Source organism: Cryptomeria japonica, chromosome 10 (genome assembly GCF_030272615.1).
Source record: "Cryptomeria japonica chromosome 10, Sugi_1.0, whole genome shotgun sequence".
NCBI lineage: Eukaryota > Viridiplantae > Streptophyta > Pinopsida > Cupressales > Cupressaceae > Cryptomeria > Cryptomeria japonica.
In genome coordinates this window covers 538,936,721-538,951,192 of record NC_081414.1, presented here as the reverse complement: position 1 = coordinate 538,951,192, position 14,472 = coordinate 538,936,721, and the positions used below count along the sequence as shown (strand labels likewise).

At 35.0% G+C, this 14,472-nt stretch overlaps 1 protein-coding gene across 2 annotated transcripts in view; it reads left to right on the top strand.

The window, feature by feature from the left end:
- Window positions 1-7,923, top strand: part of LOC131060781 (uncharacterized) — a 46,534-nt gene extending 38,611 nt beyond the window's left edge. For both annotated transcript variants that reach the window (XM_057994175.2, XM_059213179.1), the window contains 3 exons: window positions 5,730-6,037; window positions 6,457-6,909; window positions 7,038-7,923. In XM_057994175.2, coding sequence (XP_057850158.1) covers window positions 5,730-6,037; window positions 6,457-6,909; window positions 7,038-7,506 — 1,230 coding nt within the window. In that variant the 3' untranslated portion in view covers window positions 7,507-7,923. The remainder of the gene's footprint in view (window positions 1-5,729; window positions 6,038-6,456; window positions 6,910-7,037) is intronic.
- The last annotated feature ends 6,549 nt before the right edge of the window (window positions 7,924-14,472 follow it).

The following is a 14,472-nucleotide window of genomic DNA, read 5'->3' as shown; positions in this document are numbered from 1 at the left end:
AAAGTCTCTATCCTGTTACAAGGACTAAAGACCTACTGGATCAGATTTGCAGTGCAAAATTATTCATTAAGAAAGGTCTCAATTATTGGTTCCATTTGATTCCTATTGAATCCTTAGATGTCTAGAAGACAACCTTCAAGTCCAAGGAAGGCTTATTTGAATGGTTGGTTATGGTCTTTGACTTGACTAATGCATTTGTGCCATTTATTCAGATAATGAATGACATCCTTCCATCATTCACTACTTCATTCTTTATGCCTATCTTGATGAAATAGCTATCTTCAACAACACGTGAAGAATGTTCATGGGAACATAAGTTATAAGTAAACATTTTGAAGTGTTCTTTTATAGCGGAGGTATAACTGAGAGCTTTATGCTATTGTGCCAGCATGTAAACATTGGAAACACTATATATTGGGAAATGAGACCATCATCCATAAGATTGGAACACTTAAATTCCAAATTACTGCTTACATGATGGACACTTGCAACATTTGGGAAACTTGTGTGTATTGCATGAGGCAGAACACTAGAATTTGATATGGGGGCTCACTTTAGCAAGATTCCAGGTCATTTTAGTTTGAAAACATGCACTTTTGAAGTATTTCTCGTGTCTATAAATTAGGTTATATAGTGTAAAACATATCAGATTTTGTTTCATTTGTGTATAGTGAAGCTGGTCTTCAAGAAGCAAGGAATGTATACTCCTTTGCCAGTACCAAACAAGCCTTGTAAATCAGTTTCCATTGATTTTCTTTTAGTTTTGCCTACTACCAAGCATTGGCAATGATTTACTAGTAGTGATCCACAGGGATGCCCCCGTGGGGTTCAGGTGACATCCTCGATGTCCTAGATGTTTTGGAGACTTTGAAGGAACATCCCCCTTTCCCAGTACTTGACAACTTACTCCATTGGTGCAAAAATAGTGTAACTTCTAAAGGAAAAAAATGCTAAAAACCTAAAAGAGGGAGGACTGCCATTGGAAATTCAGCACATTGTATTTACTTTATTAAGTTTGAGCTGCTTGTTTTTGTTTAAGTTATTTTAGTAGCTGTCCTATTCTCCCCAAAATTTGGGAAATTTTTTGCCATACCGGGAACCTTGTCCTAACATCCCCATGTCTTGGAAACTTGGAGAAACATTGCGATTTAATGTGTGAAGTTGTCAATAGATTCCTCAAATATGGCAATTCTCATGTCTTGTAAAAAGCTTAATCAAGTCTGGAAGCAATGCAATTGTATTTTCAGAATCTGAAAGGAAATATAAGAGCAATAAAAATGAAAAATAAATCCAAGTAAGCATGTTGATTGAAGTAATGTTACCAAAGTAGAGAGCAACTTGAGAGCAATCACCCAAAACTTGAAGAGGAGACACAAGAGCTTTTGAAAGGGGAAAAGCAAAGAAAAACCCCTTATGTATTATGAATGAAGGCAAAGCCTAGAGAGAGAGAGAGAGGCGCTCATTACAATGATATCCAAAGTGAAGAATGAGAGAAGAAGCATCTCTTAAATAGAGATGAGGAGAGGAGATACAAAGTAACTCCCATATCTATGAATGCCACCATTCATATTATGTGTGTGCAAAGTGTCACAATCCTCTTAAGGAGGAAATCTAATATTCCCTAATAAAGGAAAATAAAAGAAATGACTTGTCCTCACAAATGTACTAGAGGACAAATTATATGTAGGGATTCCAAAAGAATATCCCAAACTAAATACAAATAAACCTAAGCCAAGTAAAGATTAAATATTCTAACACCCCCCCTTAAGCTTTATTTGGGGAGTTTACATCAAACTCTTCAATGGGTTGCAAACCAAGATTTTTACAATGAAATTGAAACTTTTCTTTACAAAGTGGCTTTGTTAAAATATCAACAACTTGATCTTCGCCCTTGCAATATAGAAGTGAAACTTGCTTGTCTTCAATTTGTTCTCTAATAAAGTGGTGTTGGAGAGCAATATGTTTGGTCCTTGCATGGAAGATAGGATTGTTAGCCAAGACAATGGCACTTTGATTGTCACAATACAAAAGCGTTAAATCTTGTTGAGGTAGCCCCAAATCTTCAAGCAATCTTCTAAGCCATAAGGTTTCTTTAGCGGCATTAGTGCATCCTTTATATTCAGCTTCTATGGAACCAAGTGAAGTGGATTGTTGTTTCTTACTATTCCAAGAAAGGGCACCTAAACCAACAAAGGAACAATATCCACAAGTAGATTTCCCATCATTGGGATCTCCCCCTAGATCTGAATCAGTAAATCCTTTTAAAGTGAAATCACAATTGACATCATAAAATAAACCAACATTAATAGTTCATTTAATATATCTCAAAATTCTTTTTGCAACTTTAAAGTGGGTTTGTTGATGTTTAGAAATAAATCTTGAGACTAAACCCATACTATAAGCAATATTTGGTCTAGTAAGAGTTAAATAATTTAAACTTCCAACTAGTTGTCTATGTAAAGTAGCATCAACTAAAGGAGTATTCATATCAAGCATTAACTTCGTTCCTAATTCACAAGGAGTAGAAACATGATTAGCATCATTCATTTTAAACTAGAATCAAAATGGATTAGACCTGCTTAACAAGTTTGAAAAAATAAAATTAAACTTAAATCAAAACCTGCACAACAAAACGTTAAAGAACAAACTTCTTCTCTTCCTTTTAAAAAAAATATTTTTAAACTAGAATCAAAATGGATTAGACCTGCATGCAAACTTGTTAACAAGTTTGAAAAAAAAAATTGAACTTAAATCAAAACCTGCACAACAAAACGTTAAAGAACAAACTTCTTCTCTTCTCTCAAAAAAGTGCCTCCAAGAAAGGTGAGTTAAAAAAAAAATGACAACCTTCATCTACTTCCACTTAAACAACGATTAGTAATCTGCTCTGATACCATGAAAGGAAATACAAGAGCAAGAAAATAAAAAATAAATCTAAGTAAGTATGTTGATCGAAGTAATGTGACCAAAGTAGAGAGCAACTTGAGAGCAATCACCCAAAACTTGAAGAGGAGACACAAGAGCTTTTGAAAGTGGAAACACAAAGAAAAACCCCTTATGTATTATGAATGAAGGCAAAGCCTAGAGAGAGAGAGAGAGAGAGAGAGAGAAGCTCATTACAATGATATCCAAAATGAAGAATGAGAGGAGAAGCATCTCTTAAATAGAGATGAGGAAAGGAGATACAAAGGAACTCCCATATCTATGAATGCCACCATTCATAATATGTGTGTGCAAAGTGTCACAATCCTCTTAAGGAGGAAATCTAATATTCCTTAATAAAGGAAAATAAAAGAAATGGCTTGTCCTCACACATGTACTAGAGGAAAAATTACATGTAGGGATTCCAAAGGAATATCCCAAACTAAATACAAATAAACCTAAGCCAAGTAAAAATTAAATATTCTAACAGAATCTATGGGTTTAGTTTGGGTTACATCCACCATTATATCTAATAGGAGACAATATATTTGAGAGATTTCTTGTATGTCCTTTGGTTAGTGATAGGCACAACACTAACCTAGTTTACTACATCCCATTGTGCATCTTCTCAGAATGTACAACTCCAAGAAACATTGCATTTGGGATGGAGTTCTATTTTCCATTCAACACAACAATGAGAGAGCTCTTCACAACTCTATGTAAGCACAACCCTTTTCAAATTTGTTTGGGTTTCAAATTGTTGGCATCCATTAATGTTATTGGCATCCGTTGGTGTTGCTTATCCAATGCTGCTATCTACAACAAAGACTGCTTGAGATCAAAATGAAGTTGACAAAGCTGACAAGCTCATTGAGTACATCCAACACATGTTGTAGCAAGTGCAAACAATTATTCATAAATCCCATGCTAAATACAAGCAGCATTATGATTGATATTGTGTGCAATATACCTTCAAGTTATGACAGAATACAACTCCATTTGCTGAAGGAAAGATTCACAAGACCTTTCTGCAAGGTCTATCCTTTTTGATATGGCTTATGTACTAATGCTAAGAAGGTTGGAGATAATATGATCTAAGTAAATCTTCTAGCTTATCTTTTTTTAAATTCAATCTTCAATTGTGAACTCTTGTGTCATTACTTTACAACTTTGTTTGCTACATCAAATATTGTGGAAGAACTTTAGAGATCAATCTGGATTGTAGCACAGTAGTAGAAGCCAATCAAGTCATTGAAGCTAGGGTCAAATGCACAAGCAACCAAGAGATTTTTCTCTATCAGAACATAAAAGCAGTTTAAGTTCCTTCACAGGAGAACTGGTTCACAAGGTTTTAGTTTGTCAACAACTTTTGACATCATCTTTCACAGCTTTTCACCACATTCACTTAAATACATGGTGCTTGTAGTTCTTTATCTTTTTGTCTGATCTAGGTCACAGTATGGTGTTCTTTGATGTTATAATACGATGCTTGTGGAGAGATGATTTTGCAGATTTTTAGATGTATTTTTTGCTATGGTAAATGGTTTGAGTTGAAGGGGAATTCCATCTCCAGCTTGATGCATTAAAAACATTAGATTGTAAATGACTGACCAGCTTGATTTTATTCAAGTAAGCTATCTCTTGTAATCCCTCCTTCATTACCAATATATTATCCTTTATAAAAAATATGACCAAGGTATCTTCTTAGAACTCAAGCTAGTAAAGAAGTATTAAAGACCACCGTTATGCAAACAAGAATATTATAGATGATTTTAATGTCGACAAATAGAAAGAGAACATAAAAACAAAGTGGAATATTTACCCGAGCAATATGTGAAGGAATTTTATTTTGCAAGATTAGAACAATACTAGTATTATCAACCTCAAGCAAGCAATGTTGTACTGATTGGGCTAATTTCTTAACAGGATTTTCTTTGGATTGCAAGTTGACTGTTAATTTAGACACATACACTAACACAATGACTTAGGTTCTTAAATAACAAAATACTGTTAAGCTGAAAAAAAAGACCATTCCAGTTCACTTATTCTCACATCTTTGTGATCCTTCCAGACGCTATCAAAAAGGTCTGTTGCATTTTTGTATTAATCAACAAAGCATGAATCACAATCATTTCTTGTTTGTTTCCTAGATGAATGAAATGGAAACAAGAGGATCTTTTTGCTTGAGAAGTTGTAGTAAATGACAAATTGAGAAGCAGTAAATTACTATTGTATGCTATAAAATGCTGAACTTGAATTGCATATCTACATGGCATTTACAGTGAATTTTGGCAGCCAAAAATTTATGGTTTGAAAGGAATATGGGTAAAAATATTGTCATTTAAAGAAATGCATTTTCAATTGCATGATATTATTATGTCATTGAAAGTGCCATAAGCCATTAGTATATCAGATTTGTTCCTTATATTTAAGGTCTATTTTTTTTCCCCTAGTTGCGTTTCTGTTGATGCCAATGCTAAATTCTCTTGACCAAGATCTCAAATAACATACATCATAAAAATGGCATCTTTCGAAATGGGAATAGCACATATAATATGAATTTCGTGGTACAATTTTTCTTTTTCCTAACACATGCCCTGAAACAATTTGATAGTGCTGAATGCTAACAATTAACGTGTCTTAGATTCAGGTGGATGTAGTTTTAGTTTCAAACATGATCTATCTGACTATGAATTCTTTTTTTTTTTCAGTAAATATTCTAGAAAGTTGAGAATTGGCAAAGTTCAGGTTTCTTCTTTTGTTCGCTGGTGATGTAGTTTTATATCTAATATCTCATTGTTTTATAGGTAGCAGTGTCAAGGGCATTGAATGGGATTGGGCTTGCAATAGTTGTGCCTGCAATTCAGTCACTTGTGGCTGATTCAACAGATGATGGAAATCGTGGAATGGCTTTTGGCTGGCTGCAATTTACTTCCAATATTGGGACTATACTCGGAGGTCTTGTTTCTGTTTTATTGGCTGCAACAACAGTAATGGGAATTCCTGGCTGGAGGGTATCTTTTCACCTAGTTGCAGTACTAAGTGTTTTGATTGGAATTTTTATTCGACTATTTGGGGTGGACCCAAGGTTTTCAAATGGTGCAATGCCAACATTGTAAGTATTTATACTCTCCAATCACAGTAACCAAGAATGTTGAAGCAATGCCCAGAGTAAATTTAGAATTTAATTATGCTATTTGATTTTTTAGCTTTTTTCTATAATCCCCTCCTTTCAGGTTTTATTTTTTTTTCTCTCATCTTCTTGGACATCATTTAGGTATACAAAGATAGGCTTTTACTTTTTCGAAAAACATCTGAAGTAAAGAATTACAGAACAAGGTGGATAGTTGTCAAAATAAAAGGAAAAGGGGAAGAATTTAGGAACTCATGTCATTCTCCTTTATGTTGGCACTAATGAACATGGAAAATACCTGTGCAAAGCTTAGCATTTTTTATGTTTGCTTATTATGAAGAATTACATTTTTGTCACAAATTGAGTTCTTCTAACATGGTCCCAGTTGGGAAAAATTTCAGGGAGAATAATGAAATGAAAGGTGTTTCACCATTACGGTCAAATCTGAAGACGCTAATTCTAGAAGCAAAGAAAGTAATGCATATTAAGACTTTTCAGATAATTGTAGCACAAGGAGCCGTAGGATCATTTCCTTGGTCAGCACTTTCATTTGTACCTATGTGGCTAGAACTCATTGGGTTCTCTAATCAGAAGACAGCTTTTCTTATGGGTATTTTTGTTGTTGCTGGTTCCTTGGGTGGATTGTTTGGAGGGCGAATGGGTGACATTCTTTCTAGATATCTTCCAAATGCTGGCAGGATAATCCTTTCTCAGATAAGTTCAGGTTTGGCTATACCTTTGGGAGCAGTTTTGCTGCTAGTTTTACCTGATGATCCATCTACTGGTGTGGCACATGGATTTATGTTCTTTATCATAGGATTTTGCATATCATGGAATGCCGCTGCCACCAATAAGTAAGTAGTATGGAATGTCAAATTGAAAATACTTTTGGTGATATATTTTTATGTGTTTTATATCTTGCAGGTGGAGGAGGTTAAGTTATGTTTTTGACAAGCTTATATTGCCATTCTTTTATTTGCAGCCCTATATTTGCTGAAATTGTTCCTCAGAAGTCCAGAACAAGCATCTATGCATTGGATCGATCTTTTGAATCAGTATTAGCATCATTTGCGCCACCAATAGTTGGCATTCTTGCTCAACATGTTTATGGCTACAGACCTGTTCCTCAAGGTACTACTAAAGTTGCTGAGGTAGAAACAGATAGGGAGAATGCTGCTTCATTGGCACAGGCACTTTATACTTCTATTGCTCTTCCGATGGCTTTGTGCTGTCTCATATACACATTACTTTATCGCACATATCCAAAGGATCGTGATAGAGCACGTCTTGAATCTCAGTTAGAATTGGAGATGGGGCAGATTGGAATTCACACACTGGATTCACCTGATTACCTTAGTGTTCAAACTCATGAGCAGGATGACGATGATGAGAAGAGATTGCTTGTTCTAGAGACAAGAGAGGCAGAACATATGCTCACAAATGATATTTAAATAACTTAAGTGAAGAACTTCAATCCGATGAAGTCCTGAATGCAGTTCCTATTCAGCTTGTATATTATTTCAAGTTGTTTGTTGGCAATTCATGCAATCCATTGTTTTGACATTCAATCTGATTCTTAAGCCAGATTTATGCTCTTTCAGTGCAATCGGAAGCAACTCTGGCTGATTGCTGTGTATGTGGAATTGTATTCCATGTGCTTGCCTTAAAATATTTGGATCAAATTCTTTGTGGTGCTAATATCCCCATCCTTCTTTTCTTTGATGGAATGGTTCAATGTTCATGTTAGTGTTTCTTTAGCAAGCCACCTTCTTGTGATGTAACCATGCCAGGTATCATAGATTTTATCTATGAACATTGGACCATTCTGGATGTATTATATTATGGTAAGTGCCTTCATATTGGTCCAATTGAGTTTTCCCTTATCTTTAATTTTTCAAACTGCTAAAATGAAAATTGCAGTATTCTCCTACAAAAACTCATATGTTTGCTTCATGATTTCTCACTATACATTTTAAGGAGAGTTTCGTGATAATTATAAACATGCATGGTCTTTTCTTTGAACGTAGCATGAGATAGTCTCCCCAATTCTTGGTTAGTGATCCATGCCAAGCGTAGGAGTTTGCATGGAGGATGAATGACTAACTAATACACTAAACCATTTATTTTATGTGCAATAGAAATTTGAGTTTTAGATGCAAAATCACCATTACACATTCAAAGAGAACATGTGATAGAAAATAAAGCTAATGTATTCATTAGGAAGAGGACATTATACATGTGTGCAATGTTGTGCTTACAAACAAAACTTGTGTATCCCTATTGCCAAATCCAAGGGTGTCTCATATGACATTAGAAATTTCTTATTCATTGGGTCTTTGATTCCAAGATCTCCACATAAATCCCTATTGTTATAGAAATCTTACAACATCCACCATTGTTGCAGATCTAAAACTTCTCTCGAACCAACACCTTGGCTTATTAGAGATTTCTGTGTGCCCTATCCCTAACATTGTTCAAGCACACACCACTTTAGTTAGACATCCCCTCAAGCTTATTTGGTAGCTACAAAACGTTGCACACACCACAAACACCCACACTTAAGGATCACACACATTCCAAACTTTGTGTTGTTGTGGAAGTTGAAACTGTTGGCCATTTGGTGGAATTGATTATGTGTTGCATTGATGTTTTGTCATTGATGCCAACACTAGCTATTTGGATATTTTACCAACACCTTTCTGGTCCCGGTAGGTTGAGTGGTTTTTGGTTAACTTGGATCCAGCATGATCCGGTAGGCTCCAGTATAGTCTGATGATGGAATTGGCTTGTTCATGATACTTATACTCATATTTGGTCAGTTGGTTTTGATCTGGAGATTAGATGCTATTCCGCTTACTTAGAAGATTGGTTTCTGGTTTTGGCAAGGGTTTCACTGACAAAGCTTTTGATAGAGATCTTTGTTATTGCATAAGTGGTGTTGGTGCAGCTTCTGATGGAGTTTCAGGATGTTGTTGGTGATTGTGTTCGAGACTTGGTGGTTGAAGATCATTGCTGAAGCGTATGAACCTATACTTGGTCCCGATTGATCTAGGTTATGGACCGTCTTTAATGTAATGTGTGGATAGGACCTATTGATGTATTTTCGGGATGTCTTATGTGTTGATATTATTTGTTTGGCCTATGGCCGACATGGTTTGTAATTATGTAAATCAGTTTATTGTCTGGTGGTTGACCTAATTGTTTATGGTCGAGGGTTTGTATATATAGATGTAAGATCTCATTGTAGATCATCGTGGTTAATGTAAGAGGTCATGGTCAAGGAATGTAATGTGCGAATAATGTAATATCATTCAGACAGAGGAGTTGGTCGATCATTGGAGATCGAATTGGGTTTATGTAAGAGGATTTAGTCCTCTAGCATTGAGCTTAACCGAAACTGTACTCAGGCATAGGAGATGTTATCTTTTGCAGTTCAACACTTCTCCGGATTGTAGTCTGGATTTGTATGTAGTCAGTGAGGCTCCTTTTGTGACGAGCAGTGCGCTCTAGGTTGTTGGCCTCCTACAAGTGCAGGCCCCTTCATTGTAATTCACATACTTATTGCAAAAGTATTATTTGACTGTGGGTAGGCTTCCCACAGTGGTTTTTCCCTTTACTGGGTTTTCCACATACAAATCTTGGTGTTATGTGGATGACTTTTATTCTGTGATTATTGTTTATGCTTAATTTGTTTTTCTGTTGTTCTGGTATTAAAGTTTAAATTGATAATGGTTCTTGTAATATGTGACAACTGATTCACCCCCCTCCTCCCTCCCCACCCCCCCAGCCCTTCTCAATTGTCTTTCGGTTATCTGAACTGTTTAACAGAAACAATTCAAATAGGGGTTGGCTGAGGTAGTCTCTAAAAACACTAATTCAATTTTTCCTTTTGTTTCAAACATCTCAGTATTGGAAGTTGATGTGAAGAATTTGCATGTACAAGGAGGACCAGAAAAATAAATCTAGCAATTCTTGAAATTTGCAATAATTAAAGGATACAAGTGTTTGAGGAAGACACGAGCACTAGACCCCTAAAAATAGGCGCCCAAAAATTCAAAGTAGTTAGAAACTTATTGAAATCACCAAAGATGATCTTGTACCCTATCATGGTCCATTGACAACAAGAAATTTCACTTTGGACAATATTTTAACCCTATTATTTGCTTTACGTAGCTTTATCGATTTAAGTTTCTATCATTTACTCTTGTATGATTTGCAATAAATCTAGATGAAAAATATTATTCTTATTTATTTATCATTAGAAAAGATAAATATGAACATTCAATGCAATAATAATAAAACCTTTAAAGATTTGTAATACAATAAACACCATTTGGGCAAGCTTAATTTTATCTTTAATTTGGTGAACATATCATTCATACATTTTTGATTAATTTATAAAAAAATTAACCTCCTAACACATTCTCTTATTCATAATATCATCTCAACAAGTGGCAAAATCTTGGCAACACTTAGATCATTTTCTTCTACCTAACACTTTTTTTCTTCTTCTTTTCCAAATCAAAAAGAAAAAAGAGGTCCTAATTAATTTTGAGGCACTGCCCTAAACGTCGTTTCATAATCTAAAGGATAAAAGCAATAGCCTTCCATTGACTTTTGTTTGCTTTTAGGTTGACTTGTTCTATTCTCCCCTTGATCCAATCTTCACACCATTTTATTTACTCTTCCCAACACCTATTCCAACCTTCTTGACACTTTGTTTAAACATGTCAACACCTATTATAATCTTCATCATAGTCTGCTTTCATTTCTTTGTTATTAATGGATCTTTGTTGCTGCACCCTCTACCACGAATTCCTTTAGTGCCCAAATTGTACAAGCTATGACAATCCAATGATAATTTGGCAAAATTAGCTCATGACACATTTGGTGTGAATTACATCTCACAACTTCTCTACCTTGATGGAAGTCCCTTTTGTTTCTAGGACCCTTTGTGTGTTTACCATCCTTGCAAACCACCCACTTAACTCCATTCTTGTTATCCTTTGAAATAAAGTTTTTACACTTATAGCTACAAGGACACCCAAGAGACCTTTAGGGTCAATCAAGTGACCTAGGTTAATTCGTAGGATTGCTTGGGTAACCCACCCTAGTAAAATGGGTGTCCCAACTTGCCAAAAGGGTGATCTTGTAGTCTTTGGTGGCACATGAATTCTCCAATTTTGACATTTTCTCTTCTAGTTTGGCCTTTAATTGAGATTCTTCTTGAGTCCCAATAACATAAATCAACCCCCTAATTGTTGTTCCCTCCCTTGAGTGATTATCATTTGTCTTTGATTGATAGTTCTATTTCCTATTTAAACACCTCATGCCTCATACATCTGGGTGATCTTGTTCAAATTTGGTTGACCTTGATAGATTTAGTAAAGAAGCTTTGCATTTTTCTCTTCTTTAAGTAAGCTTAGAAGTTTCACCTTCATAGATCTATAAGCCTCCCTCTATACCAATTTCAAGATCCACCACAAAAGAAGCTCTAAGATTTCCTTTATAGCATTTGAAGCTTCTAAAGATTCCATGATTTCTAAGTAATCTTCAATTTTTTGCATAATTTGATCTTTCCTTCTATCAAGAGGAGTTCCTTAAAATCCGAGAGGAGAGGACACCAAAAGGCTAGATCTTATAAGGACACAAGTTGTGACAACTTAAAAGAAGCCCCATTGAAACTCCATACAAGGTCCTTGGTTCATTTATTTATGTAAAAGATTACATTCAAAAAGTAGCTAAAAGTTGCCTAAGGATCGAAACATTTTGTTGTTGCTTCTTGGTTAAATTTAGATTTTTTCATTGTTTTTCTTAGGTTGTATAAGATTTAAATAGTTTTTTCTAGATTAGATTAGATTTAGAATCTTCTTTTATTTGCTTCAAAGTAGTCCATCAGTTCAAAACATTTGCAAAATAAAGTTATCACCATTTGAAAATCAAAGATAATTCATCTTCAACAATCAAAACAATATTCTATAATCAAATTAGAAACTCACAAAAACAAATTGTAGAAATTGCATCTAGGTAATTTTTATTCATTTAGTTGCATTCACTTAAAATTAAAAAAGAAATTACTTTTGTTTAATAGCTAATTATTTCACTTGAAATACTTTTTAAGAAAACAAACAAAAAAGAGAGGTGGTTGCTTGCATTCATTTTCACTTTGCATTCACAAAAAACCTGTGAAGATAAAAACATAGCAATAGGCCTATTTATAGGTTTTAGAAACATCTCATAACAAACAAATCAATGTTTAAGACCAGATGAATTGAGTGAATCCAACAAATCAAGCAAAGTGAACATCAACCATCATTTACAACAAACAAACTCATTAAAACCAATTCTCCTACATTTTGGTTCTTCATATTGCTCAACATATTATGCACTATGTGTCTAGGAGTTAGGGAGAATTGAATAGAGACAATGTTAAGTGAGATAAGAGAAAAACACACAATGCAAGAAACACCAAATGAAGAACAAGTGTCCATCTTAGGACAAATCCAAGAGGTAAACAATAGTAGACACACAAGAGAATAATCTTATGCAAGAGAGTTAGCTGTCCTGGAAGTGTTAATTGAATTGGAAGAATATAGGTGTAACACCTTTCATCTCTTTGTCTAAAACAAACCAAACATAATTTGAACTAGTGACTTGATTGGCCAAATTAGAATCACTATAACTACACATTGCAAAGCTTCGCTAGGCAACATCCTAACGATGCAACTCGAAAACCTCACTTATAACTATCGCCTATCATTAGACACTCTTTACTCGTGAAGTCAGTGAGCCAACTATTGGGATTCTCATCCAAAGCAATAATGCTATTGTCATCAACATAACTATAATTCTTCGCTAAGAGGGTCGTTCATTAGACTTACCCTTAGTTAAATCATTTTTTCCATGAATCTAAATTACACTTGTAGCAAGGGTGCAACATATGTTATCCTAAATCCATCTCATACATATTTGTGGTGAGTAGATTTGGATATCACATATTTTGATGAATTTGATATAAAGAACAAATACTTTTGGTCAAGCTCTCTCATTTTCCATCTTTCATTTTGTCTTGCCTCTCTGTTTTTTGTCATCTCATTTATTTTGCCCCCCATGACCTATAATGCCTTAGGTATAGAATCCATCCAAAAAAGTTAGTCCTCCCTCATTAGGTTGGTTATCTCTATTGTTCCTATGACACTTATCTCGAATATATATGACTATGAGGTACCAACTCAAAAGAAAAAGGGCATGATAACAATTCCCTAGTGGGCTTGGTAGTGCCTTACAAATTTTTAGGTCTTCTCAGCCTTATCTAGCCTTCCATTTTACATGTGTCAAAAACCTTAGTAGCCGCCTAATGCCCTATTGGATTTTTTCTTCTATTTGTTCGATAACTTGCTATTGCCCATCATTGATCTTTAAGTTATGAGCTCGTGTCTTGTAATGCCATTTGTTATCAACCCCTTCTTCCTAGTGATTGGCCCATATTTTTGTACTTATATATTTCATTATTTTTCTAAAGTCTTTAGTTTGATTGTGGTGCAGTGTGATGATGACACTTGTTGGCTTATCACACACCCACAAACTTCAAATATTTTTACTTTATCGGAGTTGTGTTGTCACACTATCCTACCACTTGTCTAGTGGGCCCCAAATCTCCTTCAAAGATTGAATAATGAACTTTCTAGTTGATAAATCCTTGATTGGTCACACGCTAGCATGAAGGTCAAATTATTCAATCCTAGTAGGCATTGCATTGTTTTGATCTTGTGCCACGTGTCTTAGGACCCATTGGTATTCATAGAAGCAAGGTGATAGTATGATCCACATGGAAATTGCATGCAAGGTTGCAGTGTCATAAAGGAGGGACCCAACATGAAGTGAGAGTGCACAATATCATGACATTTGTCAAATGGAAGAGTTGGTTATGTGGTTCATATGATGAAAGGGAAAGTGTTATCTTGCATGAAATTTTTTGATTGGTTGATACTTTTCAATGCACATGACATATTTTTCAAATCTAATATGCTCAATCTAAGCTATGAATGAATGAAGGAAGAAATTTTAATGACGTCTAGGAGACCCAACGATCTAAGGGACCAAGATGCCCCAAATTATCCCGGTTTCAAGTTCTTTTCCATACTGGTTCTTCTCTTATGAATCTTGAGTAAGAGACTCATTGTTTTGTGAAGCCTTGACTCTTCAAAAAGCTCATTCAAACTATACACCTTTAATTCGTTATCAAATTGGTTGTGAATATCTTCATACGCTGCACACTCCTTAATGAAATGCCATTTTGTTTCTACTGGCCTCTTGTTGCAAAAAAATGCACATCTTTTCTTCCCAGTCTTCTTTAGGCACCTTCCATCTACCTGTTTCACATCTTAATTGATGAGATCCGATACTTAATTATGCAA